Consider the following 26,886-nt stretch of genomic DNA (forward strand, 5'->3'; position numbering starts at 1 on the left):
AGGGGTAAGCGATGCTCATCCTCTGTCCTTCCTGGTACGTCTGTGCCATGACTTTATTTCGAGGGACTGGTTAGTCCGGGTTACTCATGTGTATAAGGAATCTAATCGTCTAGCCGATTGATTAGCAGTCTATGCGTTTTCGTTGGAGTTGGATTTTCTTTTGTTAGAGGATTGTCCGGAGGTAGTAGATCCGATTTTGTTTTAGGATGTTAATTAACTGCGTTTCCACGTAATGTTCATGTTCGGTTGTAATTACTTTTTATTTTAATAATATGAGGGTGTCTCCCTTCTGCTTACCAAAAACAAAATAAAAAAATAAAAAAATCAAAATACATTCATTTCTATCAGCCCTAAAAAGCTTCACGCCGGTTTGTTTCTCCGCCGTTGTGCTTCTTCTTCTTCTTCTTCCTCTTCCTGGGTTCTCTCTTAACAAATCTCCGTCGATTCATTCCTCCCAGGTAAGCTTCTTCGACCAATTTTGCTTTCGGATTTAGCTAGAAACCTTTGTGGATCTAATTGTTGTTGCAACGTAGAAACACTAATTTCGAATTCTGTGTGTGTTGTTGAATCTGAATCTGTATTTGAGTTTTTCGTTTGTTCCCTTTCTTGTGTAGAATCAGATTCAGTGAAAATGGCGTTTTGCAATAAGCTAAGCCGTCTCGTGAGGCAGAGTGAGAACGCTTCCATGATTGGCTCTCTCAGGTCCTTCTCTGCTGAAGCCACTCACCATAGATTTCACCAAGAGACTCACAATTTTCTTGAGCCAGAAAACTATATTGGTAGCTGGGAAGCTCCGAGTGATCCAAAAGATGCAGAGAGAAAGCTTGCACAGCTTAGGAGAGATTATGCAAAGAAAGTTAAAGTGTATCGTAAAGAGTATATTCATGAGATTGAGATGCTTCGTGTTGAGAAACAGCGTAAGGATGAGGCTAGATTGTTGGCTGAACGAGCTGCTAATGAGGAGAGGCGACGGTTGAAGGCTGAGGCTGCTAAGGTTAGGGCTGAGGAACGTAAGATTGCTGATGAAGAGTTCAGGCAAACTCTGGTACATACACTTTCTCTGTTCTCAATTATGGATGTTTAATCAAGTAGTTAGTTTAGTGGGAGATGATTATTGAATAAAAAAAAATAAGGGTTTGTAATCTGGTGAAGTAATATGTTGTTGTCCTCTTGAAATGTGGGAATTTTTCCTAGTTTAGGGTGTAGTATAATATAAAAGGGTGTTTGTGGATTGAAGAGAAAACTTTTAAGTTAGATCTGATGGAGATGTATGACTAAGAGCTTTTGGATAATCGTTGCTTAGCGTCAAGTGGAGATTTTTTGATGAATCATGTAATCATCATTGTCTCTATACAGTAGTAGTTCTTGATTTGGTTACAGCTTTGGCATCGTACCTGTAAATCAAACATTCAAACATAAGATAGATTTTGATGCTTGATCTTGATGCTTTCAATGGGAATTCTTTTGAGGACAGTGAAACTTGTTAGTTAGACGCGTCATTTGTCCGAGCTTTAGGTAGATGAAACATTGTACACACACACTTGCCAAATAGTAATTACTGAATCATATACTTGTGTCTGCAAATTAATTGAGAAGTGTACTTCTCCCTGGTTTCTGATTCTAGTTTTGAGTTCCTCATTTCATTTCTCTTGGTCACAGACTCAGAGCAGTAATGGTCAATAGTGTTTTTCTTTCAGTTGTAAAACTGATTCAAGAAATGTTGATTTATAGACCGGTGTTGTCTTTAATAAACTGTAGATTAAAGAAAGAGCAGAAAAGCTAGAGATCTGGAAGATGATGGGTCAAAAAAGGGAAGAGAAGATCAAAGAGAGAGAGAAGCTACTACGTGAGCAGAGTTCATTATGGATCGAGCCAAAGGAACTGGAGAGGAAGATTACAGAAGCCTTGGTTGACACCGCCGTTCTCTAAACCAAGCTTCTCCTCTGAATCTTTGTTTAAGAAAGAATCACTTTAGTCCCTTTTGTTGAAGACAAACTCTTTTCTTCTTCAAATAGAGAAGAAAGCAAAGGCGTTTTAGGCCTTTTTGCATTGAGCACATAATGAGAATTGTGATAAAGTTTAAAATCAGGTCTTGTGACCAATCTCTTGTTTGTGGTTTTGGTGTCGTAATAAGAACTTCTCTGTTGTCAGTAGAATGTTGTCTTTGGTTATCCATATAAATCTGTCAATTGCTTCGATCCTTCCTTGTTGGTTAACTAATAACTAACGAGGCCAATTATGAGGCTAGGCCCAATAGTCAGCATGAAATATTTTCGTAATTATCAAATGCCATGAGGGGCGATTTTGTAATTTTCAAAAAGGAGCCGAAATTAACTTCACTTCTCTTCGCCGTTGTCTTCTTCTGTCACCTCCGGCGATGAAGAATGGAGGATATAAAAGAGACCGGGCGGATCTTCCACCGGAGTTGATTTCTTCGATTCTTCTCCGTCTTCACATAGTTGAGATACTCAACAACGCTCAGAAGGTATGCAGATCGTGGCGACGCGTATGTCAAGACCCATCAATGTGGACCAAAATCGAGATGCGAATCCCAAAAAATTTCGACGTCTGGAAGGACATGTGCCGTCACGTCTTTGATCTCGACGCCATGTGCCGTCACGCCGTTGATCTCAGCCGTGGCGGCTTGTTGGAGATCTACATCGAGTTCTTCGGGAGCGATTCTCTCCTCACCTACATCGCCGATAGGTTCTTTCTAAACCCTAAAACTCACAAACACACAAAATTTTGATGAAATTTCTGAGAATGTTGACTTGATTTCAATTGTAGTAAGGAAATAGTTATTTCTAGGGTTTGAATGATATGAAAAGCCCCAAATTGTGTTTGTTCCTAAGTTTCTTGTTCTATTGTGTGGATTAGAGCAAAAAAATTCATAGCTTAGAATTCTAAGTGGTATGTTTCTGAGTTGATAAGTAGTAGGAACGATTTTTTTATTGAAATTATTGCATCTTATAAGCAGTAGATCGTGTTATTTGCAGATCAAGTAAGCTTAGACGTCTTGGAGCTATTGACGGTGGTATCATAACGAGTTTTGGAATTTTCAAAGCAGCTGTGAAACTCCCATTGCTTGAAGAACTCGAGGTTACAGACTCGTTTATCTCAGGAGATCATTTGAAAGTTGTAGGCAAGTCTTGTCCAAAACTGAGGACGTTGATGATAAGGCAGTTGAAGCTTAACCGCAGCCGTTACTTGGACTGTGATGATGAGATTGCTCTAGCAATCGCTGAAACAATGCCTGGTCTTCGCCACCTCCAGCTTTTAAGGAACGGATTATCAGACGCCGGTTTAAACTCCATTCTTGACAATTGTCCGAAGCTAGAACATCTTGATATACGCCAGTGTTTCAACGTTAACCTTGTGGGGGATTGGAAGAAGCAGTGTTACGATAGGATCAAAGTCTTGAGACATCCTAATGACTCGATTCATGAGTATGATGCCGTTAATTCCAATACTGAAGATGAAGTTCATGAGTATGATGACGTTAATTCCGATACTGATGACAAAGAAGATGAAGAAGAAGGCTACGATTACTCATATGAAGAAGGCTATGATTACTCATATGACAGCGATGAGTATGTCTCCAACATGGCAGGTGATGTCCACTATCATTCTTACTCGTATTATGACTAGATAAGGATAAGCGGTCCGATCATTTTGAAGAATGCAATGATAAGTTGTGTTGACAAAATAGCAGTGGCGAGACTGTTAATGAACTCGTTCATTCCTCTTTTTATTAAGTCGGTAAGTAGTTTCAGTGGACGTGTGTCTCTTTGCCTCAGTGTAGCTTTTGAGTGTGTAAATTCCTTGTTACCATGTTTCTTTCATCGCAAGTTCACTAAGGCTCCGATTGGTGACAAAAAAAAGAACAATAGGAACAGGAAAAAAAAGGAATGAAAAGGAACAAAAAGGAAAGGAAAATGATCAAAACCAGGAACCAAAAGGAACATAAGAATTGTTATGGGATCTCTAGCAGTTACTTCAAAATTAGCACATCGAGGGATCCAATGTGACTTTCTCTGTAAAAGATGTGAGATGGCAGAGGAAACAATAAATCATGCTTTATTTGAGTGCACTCATTCTCAGAAAATATGGGAATTATCAGATATACCTACGGCAATAGGTAGTTTTCCTCTAACCTCGGAATTCTCAAATCTAGATTATCTTTATTGGAGGTTACCATCTAATCTAGATGGGGGAGAGAAAACTTTCAGTTATGCTTGGATTTTGTGGTTCATCTGGAAAGATAGGAATAAAAAGGTTTTCAAGGGATTACAATCTGAACCCAGAGATATTTTAAATCATGCTTTGAGTGAAAAATTAATGTGGGAAGAAGCTCAGTTGGATCCGATCGAAACTAGTTCTACTACGGAAACTTTGGAACGACCGGTTCAATCTATAAGATGTCGGATTGATGGTTCTTGGAAAAATTCAGATCCAACAATGGGTATAGGATGGTGGTGTTTTCAAGGAAATGATCAAACGATACTGCTCGGTGCAAAGTGCCTTCGGAGGTATCCCTCCCCTCTTCACTCGGAGATGGAAGCTTTAATTTGGGCTATGAAGAATATCCTTTCAAGAGGGATCGATTGTCAGGTGTTTGAATCAGACTGCTCGGAGTTAGTCTCGATGATACACTCACCGGATGAATGGCCTGCTTTCTCCAATCTTCTAGACGAGTTTGGTTTTCTCCGTCTCTCTTTCCCTTTCTTCTCGCTTTCTCTTATTTCTCATTTATGTAATGTTCAAGCGGACTGCTTAGCTCGTTCTTCTAGACTTTTATTTTCTGAAGTTACTTTTGTAAACTCTACTCCTCCTAATTGGGCAACCAATCAAGGAATTATTTATTAATTAATGTGTGGTTGACAAAAAAAAAAAAAGGAACATAAGAATTGAACAAATGATTTTCGTAAATGGTAACCAAAAAATTGAACAAATATTTAACATAATAATTATTAAAAATTATGTATTTTATTTAGTTTACAAAATTTTATTTAAAATTAATTTTTTATTTTAATTTAAAACGAAATATAGTATAAATTCAAATATTTTATTTTAAAATAATATAAATTTCACTTAAAAGCATTTATTTATATATTTTAGTATAAATACTAATTTAAAACAAAGTCATAAGATTCATTTAAATTAAAGTTTTGATAAAAGTTTTTTATACATAAATATATAATAAAAATATAGGAATTATTTATGTATAAAAATGTAAATATTATCAAAAAAGCTATTTTAAAATTATTTAAAAATTAAAAACGAATTTAAAATTTTTGTTCCTTATTGTTCCTCTACAATTTTGGGGAGGAACAATTTTGTTCTATCATTCTTTTTTTTTTTGAGAAATGAAGAGGAAAAATGTATGACCCACATGTCTGAAAATGGAACAAAAATTCTTTATAAATGGTAAAAAAAAATGAGGAACAAAAAGAACATGACATTCTTACTCATTCTTTTCCTCAAAATTGGTTACCAATCGGAGCCAAACTCTTATAAGAACATCGCCTTCTTGTCCGGTTTACAAGGATTAGATTAATAGTATTAAGATTTTAAGAACCTGGAAGCTTGATAGACCAGTTTCACTCAACTTGTGAAACATTATTTACCGGTCAAGACCCATAATACAATTTTAAAACTGTGGATTTACTATTTTTCAGCTTTCGATAATAGCAACTTGCAAACAATGTTGAGTTCGAACTAAATCCGTATATTTTTTTATTTTATTTTTTTCTGCACAACAGCTAAATCCGTATAAACGGTCGGGTCAACGTAACATATATCAATTATTGGATTAATTTTAGAAAAGACTATGGTGTTATTGATTTGTAAATCAATAAAGGATTTGAAATTTTTTATTAATTATGAAATCAAAACATATGAATTTTGAAATAACATGTGTTTACCGATGGATTTGAATCCATCTATTTTTTTCTTTTAAATTCATTCAAATCCATTTAAAACATAATTTGGATTTTGAAATCCCAAAACAAATGACTAAACGAATAACATAAGATTTTAACTAGTATTTATAATTCATAGAACCAATAACACATGATTTTAATTAAGATTTCAAAATCAATGATTGAATAACAAATAACTTTTGTTTTGATTTCCAAATCCTTATAAATGCATGAACCAAAAATTTAGGATAATTAGGTTTATGTTGAGTTTTTTTTTGTTATATACAAATGTTATAATCCTTGGTCCATGTATTATTTTATGCTTTTCATAGAAACATATCGTTACTAAAAAAACAAAATTGAATTGTCAGAAGTAAAAACAAAACTATCATAGTAGTGGAAGCCTTCTGGACCCATTGGTTGACTAAGGGTTAATTAATGCTTCTACACCAAGAGGTTTGAGGTTCGAGTCACATATACTGCGATTTATTAACAAATTTGTAGATTAATGGAGGCAAGTGTGCAGGAGATCTTCAGCGATGTATAATTATAGCCGTTCGCCAGGATTCTACGCAGAGAGGAAATTGTCGTTAGGTCGTGGATCATTGAAGGTCTTCATCAAAAGAAGTGTCGTAGTGGATCTAATAAGGGTCGGAAGGAATTGTCCGTTGTAAAATCGTCTATGTGACAACTCTCATAATTTGTAATAAATAATAAATGGAGAAGTTAAAAAAAAAGAACTATCATAGTAACTAGTAACTTTCAATATGAAATGAAAATAGAAATAGAAAACATAAGAGAAAACATATTGTTATTAATAAGAATTTCTCTTTTGTGATTGACTGATTGTTATCATTAAAAGATTGTTTTTGTTTATCGAGTAATGGGCTTAGTAGACCTATAAGCATGAAATATTTTCGTAATTATATAATGCAATGAGGGAAAATATTGTAATTTTCAAAAGGAATCGAAATTAAATTAACTTCACTTCTCTTCGCTGTCGTCTTCGTCTTTCACCTCCGGCGATGAAGCACGGTGGATATAGAAGAAACTGGGTGGATCTTCCATCGGAGCTGACGTCTTCGATTCTTCTCCGTCTTAACATACATGATATACTCAACAACGCTCAGAAGGTATGCAAATTGTGGCGACGCGTATGTCAAGACCCATCAATGTGGACCAAAATCGAGACACGAATGTCAAAAAATTTCGATGTCTGGAAGTACGATCTCGAAGCCATGTGCCGTCACGCCGTTGATCTCAGCCGTGGCGGTTTGCTGGAGATCAACATTGAAGACTTTGGGAGCGATTCTCTCCTCTCCTGTTGCAATTCTCAAATTTTACTCAGGTTTTCTTAAACTCTCTCTTTCTTTTTTAAGATTTTTCATTCATACTTCCATTTATTACAAGGACACACACATACACATACTTATACAAGTTTTCTTTCACTAGCTAGTAGCTACTCACTTACCCTTACTCTCTCATCTTACTTCTACAATCTAGATTCACTTACACAAGCAATCCACTCCATCATTAGACTCCAACCACTCTTAACTGTTCAGACCTAACACCCTCTTCTAACTTAGTACTTAGCTCAGACAACAACTCACTCTTTCTTTTCATTTGGGCCTTAGTTTATTCGGAGCCCATTACTAAAAACAACCCTAAGCCCATAATCTTTTTGTTGACTTTTCTTCTTCTTCTTTGACTCCCTTCTTCTTCGACGCTTTTCTTCTTCTTCAACCAAGTTTCTTCTTCTTCTTCTCCTCACTGTAATTCTTTTGATTCTTAATCATCTTCTCTTTCTCAATTGCAGGTTCAATCGGAGACTCAACCTTCAACACTCCCTCTTGAGTTTTCGATTGAAACTCTCGATTCCAAGTTAGGATTGTGGAAGTCGAAACTAACACAATCGAGATTTGTCTAGGGTTTTAATTTAGGGATACGATTTGCGAGAATTCTCAAAGAACGACAGAATCAATTGATACCAAAGATGGTGTTCTTGATATTATTAAGAAAAATATGACTTTGATCGTACAAGAGTTTGATCGTAAAAGAAAAAGATGATTGTGCTGTGAGAGCTTTGCGTAGTGTAAATTCTAGAGCGATATTCCTTGCTTTCTGCGAGAGCCTTGAATCTCTTTATATAGGGGTGATAAACCGCCTCTCCAGCGATATTCTCGGAAGATTTCCATTTATCTTGAAGTCGGCTCAGAATATCGCGGATTAGGATAGTTTCCTTATTCTTCGGGGTTTTTCGGAAGTTTTCCTGATTTGAGTTGATCTTTCGAGATTCTCCTTTATCATTTCCGGGTCTATCGGAAATGATCCTTCGGAAATGACGCCTTGCTTGGAAATGATACTTTGAAGATGAATATTTATCAAGTCTTTGCCTCGGGTGATGATGAAGACTTCGCCTCGGAGAACTTGTGCAATCGGCTCGGGTATACAGGAGAGACTAGCTCGGGTACCCCGAGCTGTCTTGTTCGAGTACCCCGAGGCGATGGGCTCGGATACCCCCGATGTCTTGTTCGGGTACCCCCGAGGCGATGGGTTCGGGTACCCCGAAGCGACCGGGCTCGGATACTACAAGATGATGGGCTCGGGTACCCTAGGCTGATCAGGTGGATAACCCGAGGTGGATGATGCGATATCCCGAGGTGATCTCTGTAAAACTCCCGAGGTGTTCTAAGTCTGGCTCGGCGCCAAAGGATGGAATCCGACCCCAACAGTTAGCCCCCCAGCTCGTTAGTTTGGAGAACCAAGCGTGACGAGCTTTATGACAATTAGGCCGAGCCGTTTACTTTGGACAGTTCGGTCCCTTTAAAGTTTTTGGCGATTCGAATTCCTCTGTCGTTTCATCTTCTCTTGCCGTGTGACGGTTGGGATTCCTTCTCGAGAAGTGGAAAGGTCCTTTCGCTGATTCCCGAGATTCGTGCGGATGCGAAGTATCCTACTCAATTCGTGCATGGCCGACGCGCCTTAGACGCGGATACGATGTGTTTTATTTGGCTCGCTCGTACCCGACGCGCCCTAAATCTCTATAAATGTTAAGTCTCCGACTCATTTTTTCATTTCGCAACTGCAAAGGAAAATTTTCAAGGTTCGTTCTCTTCTCTCTCTGATCTTGAGTTCTTGCATTTTATACTTTCTCCGTTATACTTCCGTCGTAGCGCCACCGTCATTAGATCTAGGTCGATTTCTCCGATCTGTCAAGCTTTGTTCTTCCGATCAACTGCTTCAATTGCCCGAGCCGGAAAATGTCTCTCTCTGATTCCAGTGATTCGCCCCGAGGAGACACTCATCTCCCTGTCTACAAGAGAAAGATGGTCTGGAGTTCTTCGAGTGACCACGAGGCGGGAACCACGGACCGTCAGATCAAGTTGTACCGCGGTAGTGATGCAGAGTCGGCCTCACGGGAGGAAGACCCGAGCCGTTTTGTTGCTCGGGAAGACACGATTGCGGATGTGGCTCGGGATCAGGATTTGCCTGATGACCCTGAGGCGATTTTGAGTAGAAGGAGGATCCATCCACCGGCAGCTGGTAAAGCTGGAGTCTCGTGCTGGCGAAATGCCCCCGAGGCGCCTCTACTTCCTATTAAGGCCGAGGAGGTTCACTACGATTCTGACGAGGCGGCTAGGTTGCTCCAAGCTAAAGTCCAAGCAGCCAAGGGTCAACAGAAGAGAAAACGAGCCAAGAAAGCTAAGAAACCTAATCCCCCGGGTTCCACTTTATGTACGGAGGATTCCCTTCGGGATCTCAAGGCTCGATTCGGTTTTAGCGAGGGGATTGAACTAAGACTTCCAACTCCGAGCGAGCGAGCGGACGATCCGCCCGAGGGGTTTCTCACCCTTTATGAGGGGTTCTTCTACCACTGCTACCTCTGGCTTCTGATTCCGAGGCCTATATTGGCGTTTCTATGGTCGTACAAGATCGCTTTGTCTCAGATCACAACCCGAGGCTTGCGCCATCTTATAGGGATTCTAGTCCGGAGTATTGAGACGGTCAACCTTGTCGACCTTAGCCAGTTAAGGAATCTCCTAGAGATCCGGCGCATACCAGGCCCTGTTGAGAGATTTTACATATCTCCGAGGCCAAATAGGAGGGTTATCGGTGGTTTCCCGAGCAAGGATGAGAAGTACACCGACCATTTCTTCTTCGTAGCCTTGAATGAGTATAGTATCCACGAGGACTACTTAGGGAAAGTTGTTGGAAAGTGGAGAAAAATTGGTACTACGCCCGAAGCCGTATTTGCTGTTTTGTTTTTCTTTAAACTTTTCACTGAGTGTTTTCTTGTTTACGCAGATCGGAACCCGTCATTTCTCGAAGACGTTCCCGAAGGCTTTCTGGATCTACACGACGAACTAATAGCTCGGAAGTGCGATTGGACGAAACACTTCTCCCAAGAAAGAATTGAGAGAGCCCTGCGTCTACTGCACGGAGCTCCTTGCTTATCGAGATGCAGGGAGCTGCGCAGTCTCTGAGAGCCAGGAAAGATGCCGAAAAGAAGGCGGCTAAGGAAAAAGCTGTTTTGGAGGCAAACTTCAGACCTCCTACTCCTCCCGAGGCCGGCCTTGAGGTCGTCGTTGGTGCCGAGGCGACCGATGAAGCTTGGGATGTGGCTTCGATCGTGCCCGAGGTGGCCGAGCATTTCTCCCCTAAGACCGATGTCCCCGAGGCGGTAGGGGCTCTGGTTATTGCTGCTCCAGCCGCCGAGGCGAAATCCAAAACTAGGGGAAAAAGACCCCGAGGTGATGGCTCGGGAGTTTCTAGGAAGGAGAAGAGGAGTCGTAGTGAAACTCCAGTGTATAAGGACAAGATCGCTTCGGCGAACCTTGTCGCTTCTTGCTCGGGTCCGCCACTGTTTGCTCCCGAGGCCTTGTTGGAGGCTCAAAACTATCGCGAAACCGCTGCTGGATTTCTGAAGGTATCGATCTGTCCCTGATGTGTTACTATCGTTTCCATATTTGGTTGCTAATGATTCTCGTTCTTTTTCAGGCCTTCCAATCTATGAACTCCATGGTTCGGGCCTATGATTTTGGAGCTCGGAAGTCCGAGCTGGCCCGTGAGAGATCGGAGATGTCCCGAGCTGAGGTCGAGGCTAGGTTTTCCGAGGCGATCATGGCTAAACAAGAAGCCGAGGCGTTGGCCAAGGCCGAGAAGGTGGAGCGGTTGAAAGCTTATGAGGATAGCCTGCGGACTCAGAGAAAGCTCGAGGCCGAGATTGCACGCCTCCATCGGTTATTTACCGAAGAGAAGGCTCTCCGGGAGAAGGAGATTATCAGAGAGCGGAGGGCAGCCAAAAGGGAGTTTGCCGAGAAGGTCAAGGCTATCGAGGCGAAGATGGACCAGTACGGGAAGGTGTCCACGCGCTATATGTACCTGGTGCAAGCGCGGGCCAATGCCGAGCTGATAGCCGAGCTGGAGGAAGGGAAAAAGGTGGAGGATGAGAAGGCCGAGGTCCTTCAATGGACGGCTGAGTATGGGGACGCCGAGGATGAGTACGTCCGTCTCGGGACCGAGCTGCGAGAGGACTTGAAGCTTCCTCCGGTTTCCCCGGACTCTGTCGACGATAGCTTCGGGAACCGTTCGATCGAGGGTGCCGCGGCTGCGATAGGCGTTGGCGACCAGTCGGGTTCGAACCGAGGTACCGAGGTAGCTCAAGTTTCGCCGGTTAACCAAGATTCGATCTGATCCCGAGATGTCTTTTTATTCTGTCTTTTGCCCTTTTTTGTAAGACATGCCTGGACGGCTTTATCCACTGAATATTATGTTAAGTATTTTTATCTTAATATTTTTCCGAACTGAATCCAATACTAATGTCAAATAGCTGGATTTAACTTCCGAGCCAAAAGCGAAAAGAATCGTGCACCAGTGTTAAGTTAACCGGGTTTATGATTTGCTCGTTGAGAAGTTAAATCCAAACGTCTTAACTTCCGAGCCGAAAGTGAAATGAATCGTGCACAAGTGTTAGGATAACTGGGTTTTGGTTACGTGGGACTAATCTTTATCGGTTGCGACCCGAGCTGATATAGTCGAAGCCAGTGCTTAGAAGCGAACTGGGGTACCAGTGTCAAAGTCAACTAGGTTTTCTGAAGACAATTTCTTTATTGCAAGATATCTCCGACCGAATCGTCTCGAATGCTTATATAGCGCGCTGTAACCGAGGCGGTGAAATGAGCTCTCTGTTCGTGGACGTGGCCATCGTCCGAACTGTTGGCTTTGTGGGTCGATAAGGAGACCGTAAAGGTTCCCGAGATGAATTTTGGGATAGATGTCGAGGTGGATAAAAATGAAAATCCGAAGGGTAAAAACTTAGAAAATTTGAAAAATTTAGTGGGAGTATATGTATACGGACCCACTCCCCCCCCTTTTTTAATTAGGGGGGTAGCTGAACCCGTCCGAGGACGAGCTGCCTACGTACCCTTTTCAGGGATCAAGCCACCCCGTAGTTCGAGTACATGCGTACCTTAGGTTTTTAGCGGTAGTATTTCCTTAGATGCATTGCGTTCCAGGATCTAGGTACCGCTTTGCCGTTCATGTTGATGAGTTCGTAGACGCCGGGACGGATTACCTTTGCGATCGTGTAAGGTCCCTCCCAATTCGCGCCGAGCTTACCTGCATTCTGCTCGGCGGTATTCTGGAAAACTTTGCGCAGTACGAGATCTCCTTCGTGGAAACAGCGATGCTTAACGTGAGAATTGTAGTACCGAGCCGTTGCATTCTGATAGTTCTGCATACGGATCAAAGCCGAATCTCTTCTTTCGTCAATTAAGTCCAGCTCGTCCAGCATCATCTGAGTGTTGGAATTTTCCTGCTCGGGGAGAAAACGTCTTCTTAGTCCCGGGATCTCGGCTTCGGTGGGAATCACACACTCCGCGCCGTAGACATGGGCGAAAGGCGTTTCTCCCGTGGCCCGCCGCGGCGTGGTTCTGTGCGACCATAGTACTCCTTCCAATTCGTCGGCCCAGCGGCCTTTCTTCGCGTCGAGGCGCTTTTTTATTCCGTCGAGAATCGTCTTGTTTGCCGCTTCGGCCTGACCGTTTCCCTGAGGGTACCGAGGCGTAGACTTGCTGAGGCGAATTCCCCATTTCTCGCAGAATCCTTCGAACCGAGCCAAAATAAACTGCGATCCGTTGTCTGTAACGATCTCGTAAGGTATCCCGTGGCAGCATATGATGTTCTTCCAGACGAAGTTTTCGACCAGCGCGTCTTTGATGCTGGCGTAGGAGTCCGCCTCGATCCATTTGGAGAAGTAGTCTGTCAGTACGAGGACGAGTTTTTTCTGCTTGGAGTTGTGTAGAGGTCCAATGATGTCCATGGACCATCGCATGAATGGATAAGGCGAAGTGATGGAAGAGAGGAGCTCGGCGGGTTGATGAATGGTTGGTGCGTGCCTCTGGCATTTGTCACACCGTTGAGAAAACTTCTCGCAGTCTTTGACCATTGTCGGCCAAAAATATCCTTGGCGTTTGATCTTTATAGCTAGGGCTCTCCCGCCAGAATGGTTTCCGCAAGATCCACCGTGTACTTCTTCCATGACTCTACGAGCTTCATTTCCTTCGACACAGATAAGGAGGGGACCGGAAAATCGCCATTTAAAGAGTTCTCCGTCGATCAGAGTATACCGAGCCGCTTTTGCCTTAAGCTTCCGAGCTGTCCATTTTTCAGTAGGAACTTCTCCATCGGCTATGTAGCTTCGGATGGCTCCGATCCATTTGGCGTCGCTTCCGTACTCAGACTCAGTTGCGTCCGTAGTTTGCTGGTTTAGCAGTTCGATGTCCATTTCTTCCGGTTCTACTGTCTCCCGAGCCGTTAGAACTTGGTCCTTGCTATTATCTTCGATGCTCGGTTTTTCGATGAACTCAACCGTTATGATTCTCTTCAGATTTGGGTCGGAGGTTGAAGCTAGAGCTGCTAAGGCATCGGTCGATGTGTTCTCACCTCGTGGGATTCTGGTTAGCTCGAACTCTCCGAACTGTTTCACCAAGTCTTGCGTGAGAGCAAGATACGCTTCCATTCGTTCGTCGCGAGCCGCGTATTCTCCATTGAATTGATTAGCCACGAGCTGGGAATCGCAAAAGGCTCGCAGCTTGTTGATCTTAAGTTCCCGAGCCAGCTTAAGTCCTGCTATCAACGCTTCATACTCAGCCACGTTGTTAGTCGCGTCGAAATTTAGCCGAAAGGATTGTTCAAGAATTTCACCCTCTGGCGATGCTAGGCGGATTCCGACGCCAGAGCCTTGTTTTGAAGATGAGCCGTCGACATGGAGGATCCAAACAGCGTTGGGGGACTCTTCTCGGACGTTCTCTGTTGGTAGCTCGATGATAAAATCGGCCAGGACTTGAGATTTCGCGCATGTTTTGTTCCTGTATTCGATGTCATACTCGCTGAGTTCTACTGCCCATTTGGCCAGGCGTCCCGATTGGCTCGGACTGTGCAGGATGGTTCGGAGTGATACGGGCGCCATGACGACAATTGAGTGAGACTGGAAATATGGCCGTAGTTTCCGAGCTGACATTACTACTGCGAGGGCGAGCTTTTCCGTTTGCGGGTAGCGTGTTTCCGCGTCGGTGAAAGTTTGCGAGACATAAAATATCGGCTTCTGCTCTCCTCTGTCTTCCCTGACTATGACTCTACTTATCGCCGTATCAGAGACTGCGATGTACAGAAATAATGGCTCGCCCGGGACTGGTTTCGCCAACACCGGTGGATTAGCCAAATACTTCTTCAGTTCCTGGAAAGCTTCTTCGCAGCGATCGGTCCATTCGAATTTCTTGTTCCCGCGTAGAGTATCGTAGAAAGCCAGGCATTTGTCAGTGGACCGCGAGATGAATCGGTTCAAGGCTGCGACTCTCCCGGTGAGACGTTGGACTTCGCGCTTGTTCTGTGGTGAGGGCATATTCAGTAGAGCATCGATTTGCTTCGGGTTTGCCTTGATGCCTCGGTGAGTTACGAGATATCCCAAGAATTCTCCCGACTTTACCGCGAAACGACATTTTGCCGGGTTGAGCTTCATGTTGTGCTTGTTGAGCTGGCAAAAACAGTCGCGTAGATGGGCTATGTGATCGCTTTCTTCAAGGGATTTGACTAACATGTCGTCAATATAAACTTCCATCGTCTTTCCGAGCTGCTCGGAGAACATCCTGTTGACGAGCCATTGATACGTTGCGCCAGCATTCTTGAGTCCGAAGGGCATGACTTTGTAACAGTAGATACCTCGGTCTGTGATGAATGTTGTCTTCTCGCGATCGTCGGGGTGCATGAGAATCTGATTGTATCCTGCGAAAGCATCCGTGAATGATAGCAACTTATTTCCCGCGGTTGCTTCCACTAAGCGATCGATATGTGGGAGCGGAAAACTGTCTTTAGGGCAAGCTTTGTTCAGATCGGTGAAATCGACGCAGACTCTCCACTTGTCGTTCTTCTTTTTAACCACGACAGGATTTGCTAACCAGTCCGGATATCTTGCTTCGGAGATCGAGCCGATCTTCAGGAGCTTTTCTACTTCGGCGTTCACGGTATCTGCGCGATCCCGACCCAATTTTCTTCGCTTCTGCTTGATGGGCTTGAAAGATGGGTCAACATTCAGCTCGTGGCAGATTACGTCGATGCTTACCCCAGGTAGATCTTCAGCTGACCAGGCGAAGGTGTTGATGTTCTCTTTGAGGAATGAGATGAGCTCGGTCTTGATTTCCTCGGTTAAGTCGCTGCCAATTTCCACGCATCGTTCGGGCCGTTCGTCGTCGAGGCTAATGGAGATTATAGGATCCGAGGTAGGCATCTTCTCCTTGCGCGCCTCCTCGATCTGTAATTGCTATAACTGTTTAGATATAGCCTTCTCTTCACTCCGGCCAAGTTTTGATTTCTTGTGATCGGTTTCAGCCTTCGCTTCAGTGACAGGGTTTCGGAGTTTGTGTGCTGCCATGAAACACATCCGAGAATTTTTCTGACTGCCCCAGATCATTTTCACGCCATTGGGGGTCGGGAATTTGACACACATATGATATGTTGATGCGATAGCTCGCATTAGATTTAACAACGGAGTTCCCATTATGACGTTGTAGATGGTAGGTTGATCGGTGACTGAGAAGTTGACTATCTTTGTTACCCCGCCGGCTCGGACTGGTAGTTGGATGGTTCCAAGCGTCATCAAAGTTTCCCTGAAAATCCGAGGACAGGCTTCGGGTTCGGAATCACCTGTGACATGTCGATGTTCATTTGTCGGAGCGTTTCGCGAAAGATTACGTCGATGGTGCTGCCGGTGTCAATTAATACTCGGTAAATATCATGGTCTCCTATCGCTAATGTGACGACGATTGGATCGTTATGAGGCATGTCGAGCCCGTTTGTCTCGCTTTCTTCGAATGTGATCACGTCGTTAGGTCGATCGAAGCGTCTTGTCCAGTTGCTAGGCGTCTCGGCTCGGCGTTGATAAGCTTTGATTGCCGCTACGGTGTCAGGACAATATGGCGATCCACCCATTATGGTAAGAACCTTCTACCGCGTACCATCTCGGTCTTCGTCTTCCGACCCCCGGGTTCTTTTCTGAGACTCCTGGTTCCTTGGTTCGGGGTCTCTTCCCGGGTTGGTCTGCTCGGGCTCTGGCTCTGGCTCGAGATCCTTAAGAGTGACGTTCGTCCCGAGCTCTCCAGCTAGGAATTTGGTTGCTAACTTAGCTCCGAGGCTTCGGCATCTCGAGGTATGGTGGCCGAAAATTTTGTGGTGTTCGCAATATTCTTGATCATTGTTCGGTGGCTGATCCCTTGTCCAGGTGAAGGACTCTCTTCCTCTCCCACGGCCTCGGCCTCTACCGCGGCCACGGCCTCGGGGCGTGTCAATCTGGTGATGCGTATACGTACCGCTCTCACGTGTCTTCATTTGGACCGGAGGTGTCGCTTGGGCTTTCTCGGTTTTCTCAGCTCGGGGCGCCTGTTTCGTTGGCTCATGCCTCTTTGCTAGCAGCGCCATCTCTTCTTCGTGGGCGACGAAATCCGAGGCTCGATGCAGCGCGTCGCGAATTGTTGTCGGTTTAGACAGGTTCAACTCTTTCCTGAATTCTGACTTGTACCAGAGAGATTTCGTTAAAGCCGAAAGAGCGGCTACATCTATAATTCCTTCGACCTTGGCTAGCGTCGATTTGAAGGTTGTGAGGAAATCTCTTAACGGCTCGGTGGGCTGTTGAGACAGGGACCACAGATCCGCGTCGGAGGTTCCGGGGTCGATGAGCACGGAGTATTGCTTGAGGAACAGTGTCGACAGCTCGTCGAAACTGTCAATCGAGTTTCGTTCCAATCTTGAAAACCACTCTAATGCCGGTCCTTTGAGGTGTTCCACGAACAGTAAGCATAGACCTGCATCCTTTTCCCCGGGCTTGAACCTTCACAGATATCACGAACGATTTAATGTGGCACTTCGGGTCAGTTGATCCGTTGTAAGAGTCGATTTTGAACTTTCCCAGATTGGACATCGTCGTTTCGGAAATTCTTTTGGTGAAAGGCGTATTCCGAGATTCTTCCAAAATTCGGTCGATGTTCGGTGCGGAGGATGAAACGCTATGTATCTGGGTTTTGACGAGCTTCATATCAGCTTCCGCCTTGGCTAGGGAGGCTCGGATCTTGCTTAGCTCGTCTTCTCTTTTGGATTCTTCGGCCCACCTTATGTTTTCCTCAGTTTCTTCGTCATCAGTAAGGTCCGTTTGCTCGGCGGAGTTAGCTCCGGCTCGGGTGCGCTCGTCTTGCAAATCATCTGGCTCGTCCGTCACGTCCACTGCGTCTGGCTCGGTGGGATCATCTTGGTTCTCGCGTCTGGCAGGGTCGGCTCGGGTTGCGACTCTGGTGTTGTCGGTTGGTGTCGCGAACGTGAGTCATGTTGGGTTGATGCCAGGCAAGTCCCTCCGAGCTCGTGGCAGCCGAGTCTGGAAACGCGTGGTTTTTTGTTGCCCACGTGTTGCGATTTCGTCGACTCGCTGCGCCAAGGTTTTGTTAGCTTTCTCTTGGTCGTCAGCTTTCTTCTGTAATTTAACCATCAGGTCTTTCAGTTCGGCTAGAGTCGCTATGATCGTCGGATCGGCTTGAGGATTCTGAGGGTTCGGAGGGTCCGGGTTCCCTCCTCCAGCTGGTGGTGTCTGACGACCGTCTTCGTTCATCGTCCTTTTCGGTAATCGAATTCTGCGTCTTAGGGTAAGAGAATTCTAAAATATCCCCACAGACGGCGCCAAACTGTGGAAGTCGAAACTAACACAATCGAGATTTGTCTAGGGTTTTAATTTAGGGATACGATTTGAGAGAATTCTCAAAGAACGACAGAATCAATTGATACCAAAGATGGTGTTCTTGATATTATTAAGAAAAAGATGACTTTGATCGTACAAGAGTTTGATCGTAAAAGAAAAAGATGATTGTGCTGTGAGAGCTTTGTGTAGTGTAAATTCTAGAGCGATATTCCTTGCTTTCTGCGAGAGCCTTGAATCTCTTTATATAGGGGTGATAAACCGCCTCTCCAGCGATATTCTCGGAAGATTTCCATTTATCTTGAAGTCGGCTCAGAATATCGCGGATTAGGATAGTTTCCTTATTCTTCGGGGTTTTTCGGAAGTTTTCCTGATTTGAGTTGATCTTTCGAGATTCTCCTTTATCATTTCCAGGTCTATCGGAAATGACGCCTTGCTTGGAAATGATACTTTGAAGATGAATATTTATCAAGTCTTTGCCTCAGGTGATGATGAAGACTTCGCCTCGGAGAACTTGTGCAATCGGCTCGGGTATACAGGAGAGACTAGCTCGGGTACCCCGAGCTGTCTTGTTCAAGTACCCCGAGGCGATGGGCTCGGGCACTCCGAGGCGATTGGACTTGGGTATCCCCAATGTCGTGTCCGGGTACCCCCGAGGCGATGGGCTCGGATACCCCTGATGTCTTGTTCGAGTACCCCCGAGGCGATGGGTTCGGGTACCCCGAAGCGACTGGGCTCGGATACTACAAGATGATGGGCTCGGCTACCCTTGGCTGATCAGGTGGATAACCCGAGGTGGATGATGCGATATCCCGAGGTGATCTCTGTAAAACTCCCGAGGTGTTCTAAGTCTGGCTCGGCGCCAAAGGATGGAATCTGACCCCAACAAGGATTTTGAATCTTGATATCTTCCCTTCGCCACTGCTGGTTCCTTTTCGCTTGATCGGATGCGAGCTTTTCAAGACGTCGGCATAAGTCATCGGTGAGCTTGATTTCTCAGTCTCCCTCTTGCTCTCAATCCCAGTGGATTCAACGGCTTTTCCCTTTTCAATTTTTGTTGCTCCCTCTTGAACAATTCTCTTCTCAGTCTTGTTCTCGTTTGCTTCATTCTCAGTTGGACTCACTTTGATCTTCTTTTGCAGATAATCAGGATGGAAATTTATGTCGCCAAACTTGATGGCATAATCTGGATGAAGGCTCATGTCTCCAATCTTGATGACGTTCGTTTTTCCAACCGGAGGTAATCCCTTTGCTTCTTCCTTGTTTTTAATTTCACCCTTGCAAATGGTTTCCAAATTTTGAATTCCAAACCCTTTGAACTTTGACGCTTGCTTCTTTTTCTCTGTCTCTGTCTCTTGAACATTCTCTGCCTTCCTTTTGCAGATTTCTTCTCTAGTCCACTTTTTCTCCCTCTTAATCTCAGGTGAGCTTTCAATTTTCTCCATCGTGTCTCTGTTTAACACCATCTTCTTCAGATTTTTTTCTGGACTCACATCCTTGACTTCTCTAACTTTGTTTTCTTCTTTTCCAGTTTCAGAATTTCTCTGGTTCTTAACTTCAATCACTGATTTTCCCTTCACAGCTTTATCTCCATGCTTTTTAGCTTGATACATCACAGATTTGTTTTTGTTTTCAACATTCTTCTTAGTACACCAAGGTTGCAGCGTTTTTTGATTTGCAATTTTAGTGTCTCCAGCTCCTTGACAACATGATTTCACCTTTTCTTTTGCAGCAACCATTGTTGCTTCTTCATTCTCTGGCATCTTAAGATGATAACTCTTTTTGATCATTGGCACCTCAGCTATCTTCCTTCCAGCGGGATCATGAATGGTACAACCATTTTGATCAAAGTTAACTTCATAATCATTCTCAATCATTTGAGAGACACTCAAGAGATTTTTGGCAATCTTTGGAACTAGTAGAACATCTTTGATCATTCTCTTGCCCTTCTTTGTCATGATTTCAATGTCTCCCTTTCCCTTTGTGGTCAGAACAGCTCCATTACCTACATGGATAGGAACATTGAAGCTTGTGTTGAGGTTAATGAACAGTTTCTCATGTGAGGTCATGTGATTTGTGCATCCACTATCAATGAGCCAGACATTTTCTTCTAGTGTTTCTTCATCCTCTTGTCTTGCTGTGAACATATGGTAGGTTTCTTCTTCTTCTTCTTCTTTTTCGTTGTCTTCTTGAGTAACTTGAGCTTGTTCTCCATTCTTGAGTTTGCAGTCATTTATTAGATGACCTACTCTCTCATCTTACTTCTACAATCTAGATTCACTTACACAAGCAATCCACTCCATCATTAGACTCCAACCACTCTTAACTGTTGAGTAATGGTGGCCATAGCTTACAGTAATCACACCACCTCTTTTCTCTGTAACTTGACTGACCTTGGTTTTCCTTATTTTTGCTCTTCACATTCAGATTTCGGAAATGTGCATGGAAGGCTCCTTCTGCTTCTTCTTCATCCTCAGGAAAGAATTTCTTCTCATGTGCCTCAAGAGATCCAACCAGCTCAGCATAGGTAACTGTCATTAGATCCTTTGTTTCTTCCATTAAAGATGACAGACCACCATAACTCTTTGGCATAGAGGCCAGCATTTTCACTACTAAATCAAAGTTTGATTTTCCTTCACCTAGAGCCCTCATCTGATTTGCTACAGCCTGAATCCTATCAGAGTAAGCTTTAACCTTTTCCCCTTCTTTCATTTTCAGATTCTCAAACTCTCTTCTTAGAGACTGAAGTCTAACAGTTTTAACTTTCTCATTACCTTGATAGGAGTGCTCTAGCAGCTTCCATGCTTGATGTGCTGAGGTTGCTGAGAGAATCTTGTCAAACACCACATCTGCCACTCCATGTTGAAGAATTTGAAGAGCAGCAGTATCCTTAGCTTTGAGTGCCTTTAAGTTTGCAGCTTCTTTGGTCTTGTCTACTCCTGGAGTCTCTGGTGACTGAGATCCCGGATCTAGAACTCCATCTTTTACTACCTCCCACAGATCTTTGTTCATCAGGGTTGTTTTCATTCTTGCTGCCCAGAACTCATAGTTCTGTCCATCAAAAACAGCAACAAGTTGTGAAGATTGCAAGGTAAGTGTCATTCTTCTCTTCTCTTCTTACGGCTTCTTCTTTGCCTCCTTATTTCTTCTTCTTTGAACAGGCTCCAAGATCAAGTGTACTCTGATACCATGTTGCAATTCTCAAATTTTACTCAGGTTTTCTTAAACTCTCTCTTTCTTTTTTAAGATTTTTCATTCATACTTCCATTTATTACAAGGACACACACATACACATACTTATACAAGTTTTCTTTCACTAGCTAGTAGCTACTCACTTACCCTTACTCTCTCATCTTACTTCTACAATCTAGATTCACTTACACAAGCAATCCACTCCATCATTAGACTCCAACCACTCTTAACTGTTGAGTAATGGTGGCCATAGCTTACAGTAATCACACCACCTCTTTTATCTGTAACTTGACTGACCTTGGTTTTCCTTATTTTTGCTCTTCACATTCAGATTTCGGAAATGTGCATGGAAGGCTCCTTCTGCTTCTTCTTCATCCTCAGGAAAGAATTTCTTCTCATGTGCCTCAAGAGATCCAACCAGCTCAGCATAGGTAACTGTCATTAGATCCTTTGTTTCTTCCATTAAAGATGACAGACCAGCATAACTCTTTGGCATAGAGGCCAGCATTTTCACTACTAAATCAAAGTTTGATTTTCCTTCACCTAGAGCCCTCATCTGATTTGCTACAGCCTGAATCCTATCAGAGTAAGCTTTAACCTTTTCCCCTTCTTTCATTTTCAGATTCTCAAACTCTCTTCTTAGAGACTGAAGTCTAACAGTTTTAACTTTCTCATTACCTTGATAGGAGTGCTCTAGCAGCTTCCATGCTTGATGTGCTGAGGTTGCTGAGAGAATCTTGTCAAACACCACATCTGCCACTCCATGTTGAAGAATTTGAAGAGCAGCAGTATCCTTAGCTTTGAGTGCCTTCAAGTTTGCAGCTTCTTTGGTCTTGTCTGCTCCTGGAGTCTATGGTGACTGAGATCCCGGATCTGGAACTCCATCTTTTACTACCTCCCACAGATCTTTGTTCATCAGGGTTGTTTTCATTCTTGCTGCCCAGAACTCATAGTTCTGTCCATCAAAAACAGCAACAAGTTGTGAAGATTGCAAGGTAAGTGTCATTCTTCTCTTCTCTTCTTACAGCTTCTTCTTTGCCTCCTTATTTCTTCTTCTTTGAACAGGCTCCAAGATCAAGTGTGCTCTGATACCATGTTGCAATTCTCAAATTTTACTCAGGTTTTCTTAAACTCTCTCTTTCTTTTTTAAGATTTTTCATTCATACTTCCATTTATTACAAGGACACACACATACACATACTTATACAAGTTTTCTTTCACTAGCTAGTAGCTACTCACTTACCCTTACTCTCTCATCTTACTTCTACAATCTAGATTCACTTACACAAGCAATCCACTCCATCATTAGACTCCAACCACTCTTAACTGTTGAGTAATGGTGGCCATAGCTTACAGTAATCACACCACCTCTTTTCTCTGTAACTTGACTGACCTTGGTTTTCCTTATTTTTGCTCTTCACATTCAGATTTCGGAAATGTGCATGGAAGGCTCCTTCTGCTTCTTCTTCATCCTCAGGAAAGAATTTCTTCTCATGTGCCTCAAGAGATCCAACCAGCTCAGCATAGGTAACTGTCATTAGATCCTTTGTTTCTTCCATTAAAGATGACAGACCAGCATAACTCTTTGGCATAGAGGCCAGCATTTTCACTACTAAATCAAAGTTTGATTTTCCTTCACCTAGAGCCCTCATCTGATTTGCTACAGCCTGAATCCTATCAGAGTAAGCTTTAACCTTTTCCCCTTCTTTCATTTTCAGATTCTCAAACTCTCTTCTTAGAGACTGAAGTCTAACAGTTTTAACTTTCTCATTACCTTGATAGGAGTGCTCTAGCAGCTTCCATGCTTGATGTGCTGAGGTTGCTGAGAGAATCTTGTCAAACACCACATCTGCCACTCCATGTTGAAGAATTTGAAGAGCAGCAGTATCCTTAGCTTTGAGTGCCTTCAAGTTTGCAGCTTCTTTGGTCTTGTCTGCTCCTGGAGTCTCTGGTGACTGAGATCCCGGATCTGGAACTCCATCTTTTACTACCTCCCACAGATCTTTGTTCATCAGGGTTGTTTTCATTCTTGCTGCCCAGAACTCATAGTTCTGTCCATCAAAAACAGCAACAAGTTGTGAAGATTGCAAGGTAAGTGTCATTCTTCTCTTCTCTTCTTACAGCTTCTTCTTTGCCTCCTTATTTCTTCTTCTTTGAACAGGCTCCAAGATCAAGTGTGCTCTGATACCATGTTGCAATTCTCAAATTTTACTCAGGTTTTCTTAAACTCTCTCTTTCTTTTTTAAGATTTTTCATTCATACTTCCATTTATTACAAGGACACACACATACACATACTTATACAAGTTTTCTTTCACTAGCTAGTAGCTACTCACTTACCCTTACTCTCTCATCTTACTTCTACAATCTAGATTCACTTACACAAGCAATCCACTCCATCATTAGACTCCAACCACTCTTAACTGTTGAGTAATGGTGGCCATAGCTTACAGTAATCACACCACCTCTTTTCTCTGTAACTTGACTGACCTTGGTTTTCCTTATTTTTGCTCTTCACATTCAGATTTCGGAAATGTGCATGGAAGGCTCCTTCTGCTTCTTCTTCATCCTCAGGAAAGAATTTCTTCTCATGTGCCTCAAGAGATCCAACCAGCTCAGCATAGGTAACTGTCATTAGATCCTTTGTTTTTTCCATTAAAGATGACAGACCAGCATAACTCTTTGGCATAGAGGCCAGCATTTTCACTACTAAATCAAAGTTTGATTTTCCTTCACCTAGAGCCCTCATCTGATTTGCTACAGCCTGAATCCTATCAGAGTAAGCTTTAACCTTTTCCCCTTCTTTCATTTTCAGATTCTCAAACTCTCTTCTTAGAGACTGAAGTCTAACAGTTTTAACTTTCTCATTACCTTGATAGGAGTGCTCTAGCAGCTTCCATGCTTGATGTGCTGAGGTTGCTGAGAGAATCTTGTCAAACACCACATCTGCCACTCCATGTTGAAGAATTTGAAGAGCAGCAGTATCCTTAGCTTTGAGTGCCTTCAAGTTTGCAGCTTCTTTGGTCTTGTCTGCTCCTGGAGTCTATGGTGACTGAGATCCCGGATCTGGAACTCTATCTTTTACTACCTCCCACAGATCTTTGTTCATCAGGGTTGTTTTCATTCTTGCTGCCCAGAACTCATAGTTCTGTCCATCAAAAACAGCAACAAGTTGTGAAGATTGCAAGGTAAGTGTCATTCTTCTCTTCTCTTCTTACAGCTTCTTCTTTGCCTCCTTATTTCTTCTTCTTTGAACAGGCTCCAAGATCAAGTGTACTCTGATACCATGTTGCAATTCTCAAATTTTACTCAGGTTTTCTTAAACTCTCTCTTTCTTTTTTAAGATTTTTCATTCATACTTCCATTTATTACAAGGACACACACATACACATACTTATACAAGTTTTCTTTCACTAGCTAGTAGCTACTCACTTACCCTTACTCTCTCATCTTACTTCTACAATCTAGATTCACTTACACAAGCAATCCACTCCATCATTAGACTCCAACCACTCTTAACTATTGAGTAATGGTGGCCATAGCTTACAGTAATCACACCACCTCTTTTCTCTGTAACTTGACTGACCTTGGTTTTCCTTATTTTTGCTCTTCACATTCAGATTTCGGAAATGTGCATGGAAGGCTCCTTCTGCTTCTTCTTCATCCTCAGGAAAGAATTTCTTCTCATGTGCCTCAAGAGATCCAACCAGCTCAGCATAGGTAACTGTCATTAGATCCTTTGTTTCTTCCATTAAAGATGACAGACCAGCATAACTCTTTGGCATAGAGGCCAGCATTTTCACTACTAAATCAAAGTTTGATTTTCCTTCACCTAGAGCCCTCATCTGATTTGCTACAGCCTGAATCCTATCAGAGTAAGCTTTAACCTTTTCCCCTTCTTTCATTTTCAGATTCTCAAACTCTCTTCTTAGAGACTGAAGTCTAACAGTTTTAACTTTCTCATTACCTTGATAGGAGTGCTCTAGCAGCTTCCATGCTTGATGTGCTGAGGTTGCTGAGAGAATCTTGTCAAACACCACATCTGCCACTCCATGTTGAAGAATTTGAAGAGCAGCAGTATCCTTAGCTTTGAGTGCCTTCAAGTTTGCAGCTTCTTTGGTCTTGTCTGCTCCTGGAGTCTCTGGTGACTGAGATCCCGGATCTGGAACTCCATCTTTTACTACCTCCCACAGATCTTTGTTCATCAGGGTTGTTTTCATTCTTGCTGCCCAGAACTCATAGTTCTGTCCATCAAAAACAGCAACAAGTTGTGAAGATTGCAAGGTAAGTGTCATTCTTCTCTTCTCTTCTTACGGCTTCTTCTTTGCCTCCTTATTTCTTCTTCTTTGAACAGGCTCCAAGATCAAGTGTACTCTGATACCATGTTGCAATTCTCAAATTTTACTCAGGTTTTCTTAAACTCTCTCTTTCTTTTTTAAGATTTTTCATTCATACTTCCATTTATTACAAGGACACACACATAAACATACTTATACAAGTTTTCTTTCACTAGCTAGTAGCTACTCACTTACCCTTACTCTCTCATCTTACTTCTACAATCTAGATTCACTTACACAAGCAATCCACTCCATCATTAGACTCCAACCACTCTTAACTGTTGAGACCTAACACCCTCTTCTAACTTAGTACTTAGCTCAGACAACAACACACTCTTTCTTTTCATTTGGGCCTTAGTTTATTCGGAGCCCATTACTAAAAACAACCCTAAGCCCATAATCTTTTTGTTGACTTTTCTTCTTCTTCTTTGACTCCCTTCGTCTTCGACGCTTTTCTTCTTCTTCAACCAAGTTTCTTCTTCTTCTTCTCCTCACTGTAATTCTTTTGATTCTTAATCATCTTCTCTTTCTCAATTGCAGGTTCAATCGGAGACTCAACCTTCAACATCTCCTACATCGCCGACAGGTTCTTTCAAATCCCTAAAACTCACCAGCAAAGCAAATTTTGATGAAAATTTTTGAATTGTTGACTTGATTTCAATTGTAGTAAGGAAATTAGGGTTTGAATGATACGAATTTGCCCCAAATTGTGTTTGTTCCATTGTGAGTATCATGTTATTTGCAGATCAAGTAATCTTAGACGCCTTGGAGCTGTTAACTGTGGTGGGATAACGAGTTTTGGGATTTTCAAAGCAGTTGTGAAACTCCCATTGCTTGAAGAACTCGAGGTTGTTACACACTCGTTTATCTCTGGAGATCATTTGAAAGCTGTAGGCAAGTCTTGTCCAAATCTAAGGACGTTGATGATAAGGCAGTTGAAGCTTAACGGCATGGGTTACGTGGACTGTGGCGATGAGATTGCTCTAGCGATTGCTGAAACGATGCATGGTCTTCACCACTTTCATTTCCTCTTTACTGTAGTGTAGCTTTTGAGCGTGTAAATTCTCCCGTCAGAGTAAGCACAGAATTAACATGTTTCTTTCAGCGCAAGTTCACAAACTTTATAAAAATACCGCCTTCTTGTCCGGTTTAGAAGGATTAGATTAATAGTAATAGCTCGAGGTCTTAATATTCATGGCTGAAAC

General features: G+C 42.9%; 5 protein-coding genes and 1 long non-coding RNA gene across 25 annotated transcripts; all 6 read left to right on the forward strand.

Moving 5' to 3' along the window:
- Window positions 1–303: 303 nt before the first annotated feature.
- LOC9300045 (vicilin-like seed storage protein At2g18540) lies at window positions 304–2,153 on the forward strand. Of its 2 annotated transcripts, none has more exons than XM_002863923.2 (3): window positions 304–458; window positions 615–1,045; window positions 1,759–2,153. In XM_002863923.2, exons 2-3 carry the CDS (start codon window positions 632–634, stop codon window positions 1,927–1,929), a joined length of 585 nt encoding a protein of 194 aa, XP_002863969.1. In that variant the 5' UTR covers window positions 304–458; window positions 615–631; the 3' UTR covers window positions 1,930–2,153. The 2 variants fall into 2 exon arrangements, with proteins under 2 accessions (XP_002863969.1, XP_020890068.1); XM_021034409.1 differs by having other exon boundaries at window positions 621–1,045.
- A 185-nt stretch (window positions 2,154–2,338) lies between these two features.
- LOC9300046 (putative F-box/LRR-repeat protein 9) lies at window positions 2,339–3,818 on the forward strand. 2 transcript variants are annotated; one of them, XM_021034386.1, is made up of 2 exons: window positions 2,339–2,706; window positions 2,988–3,818. In XM_021034386.1, exons 1-2 carry the CDS (start codon window positions 2,378–2,380, stop codon window positions 3,646–3,648), a joined length of 990 nt encoding a protein of 329 aa, XP_020890045.1. In that variant the 5' UTR covers window positions 2,339–2,377; the 3' UTR covers window positions 3,649–3,818. The 2 variants fall into 2 exon arrangements, with proteins under 2 accessions (XP_020890045.1, XP_002863970.1); XM_002863924.2 differs by having other exon boundaries at window positions 2,340–2,706; window positions 2,997–3,818.
- Window positions 3,819–3,941: 123 nt separating this feature from the next.
- On the forward strand, window positions 3,942–5,722 carry LOC110225781. The gene is made up of 2 exons (XM_021015757.1): window positions 3,942–4,858; window positions 5,679–5,722. The coding sequence occupies exons 1-2, from the start codon at window positions 3,976–3,978 to the stop codon at window positions 5,720–5,722; spliced, it is 927 nt and encodes a 308-aa protein (XP_020871416.1). The 5' UTR covers window positions 3,942–3,975.
- A 1,049-nt stretch (window positions 5,723–6,771) lies between these two features.
- On the forward strand, window positions 6,772–26,848 carry LOC9300048 (putative F-box/LRR-repeat protein 9). 16 transcript variants are annotated; one of them, XR_002329244.1, is made up of 12 exons: window positions 21,620–21,776; window positions 21,893–21,931; window positions 22,032–22,340; window positions 22,411–22,465; window positions 22,773–22,872; window positions 22,969–23,027; window positions 23,131–23,436; window positions 23,507–23,561; window positions 23,869–23,968; window positions 24,085–24,123; window positions 24,224–24,532; window positions 24,603–24,859. XR_002329244.1 is itself a non-coding variant. In XM_002863926.2 (3 exons), exons 1-3 carry the CDS (start codon window positions 6,947–6,949, stop codon window positions 26,725–26,727), a joined length of 612 nt encoding a protein of 203 aa, XP_002863972.2. In that variant the 5' UTR covers window positions 6,772–6,946; the 3' UTR covers window positions 26,728–26,848. The 16 variants fall into 16 exon arrangements, 1 of the variants encoding a protein (XP_002863972.2); XR_002329245.1 differs by having other exon boundaries at window positions 22,989–23,027; window positions 23,128–23,436; window positions 24,065–24,123; window positions 24,227–24,532; XR_002329243.1 differs by having other exon boundaries at window positions 21,621–21,776; window positions 21,873–21,931; window positions 22,035–22,340; window positions 22,989–23,027; window positions 23,128–23,436.
- On the forward strand, window positions 10,128–11,713 carry LOC110224743 (uncharacterized protein At3g60930, chloroplastic-like). Its single transcript, XM_021011625.1, has 2 exons — window positions 10,128–10,848; window positions 10,920–11,713. Exons 1-2 carry the CDS (start codon window positions 10,381–10,383, stop codon window positions 11,613–11,615), a joined length of 1,164 nt encoding a protein of 387 aa, XP_020867284.1. The 5' UTR covers window positions 10,128–10,380; the 3' UTR covers window positions 11,616–11,713.
- On the forward strand, window positions 19,044–21,574 carry LOC110224751. Of its 3 annotated transcripts, XR_002329254.1 has the most exons (10): window positions 19,044–19,135; window positions 19,296–19,393; window positions 19,537–19,576; window positions 19,685–19,810; window positions 19,886–19,983; window positions 20,150–20,303; window positions 20,581–20,680; window positions 20,797–20,835; window positions 20,936–21,244; window positions 21,315–21,574. It is a non-coding gene; the product is annotated as an uncharacterized LOC110224751 (long non-coding RNA). The 3 variants fall into 3 exon arrangements; XR_002329253.1 differs by having other exon boundaries at window positions 19,685–19,983; window positions 20,145–20,303; XR_002329252.1 differs by having other exon boundaries at window positions 19,685–19,983.
- Window positions 26,849–26,886: the final 38 nt, after the last annotated feature.

Source organism: Arabidopsis lyrata, assembly GCF_000004255.2.
Source record: "Arabidopsis lyrata subsp. lyrata unplaced genomic scaffold ARALYscaffold_8, whole genome shotgun sequence".
Classification (NCBI taxonomy): Eukaryota; Viridiplantae; Streptophyta; class Magnoliopsida; order Brassicales; family Brassicaceae; genus Arabidopsis; species Arabidopsis lyrata.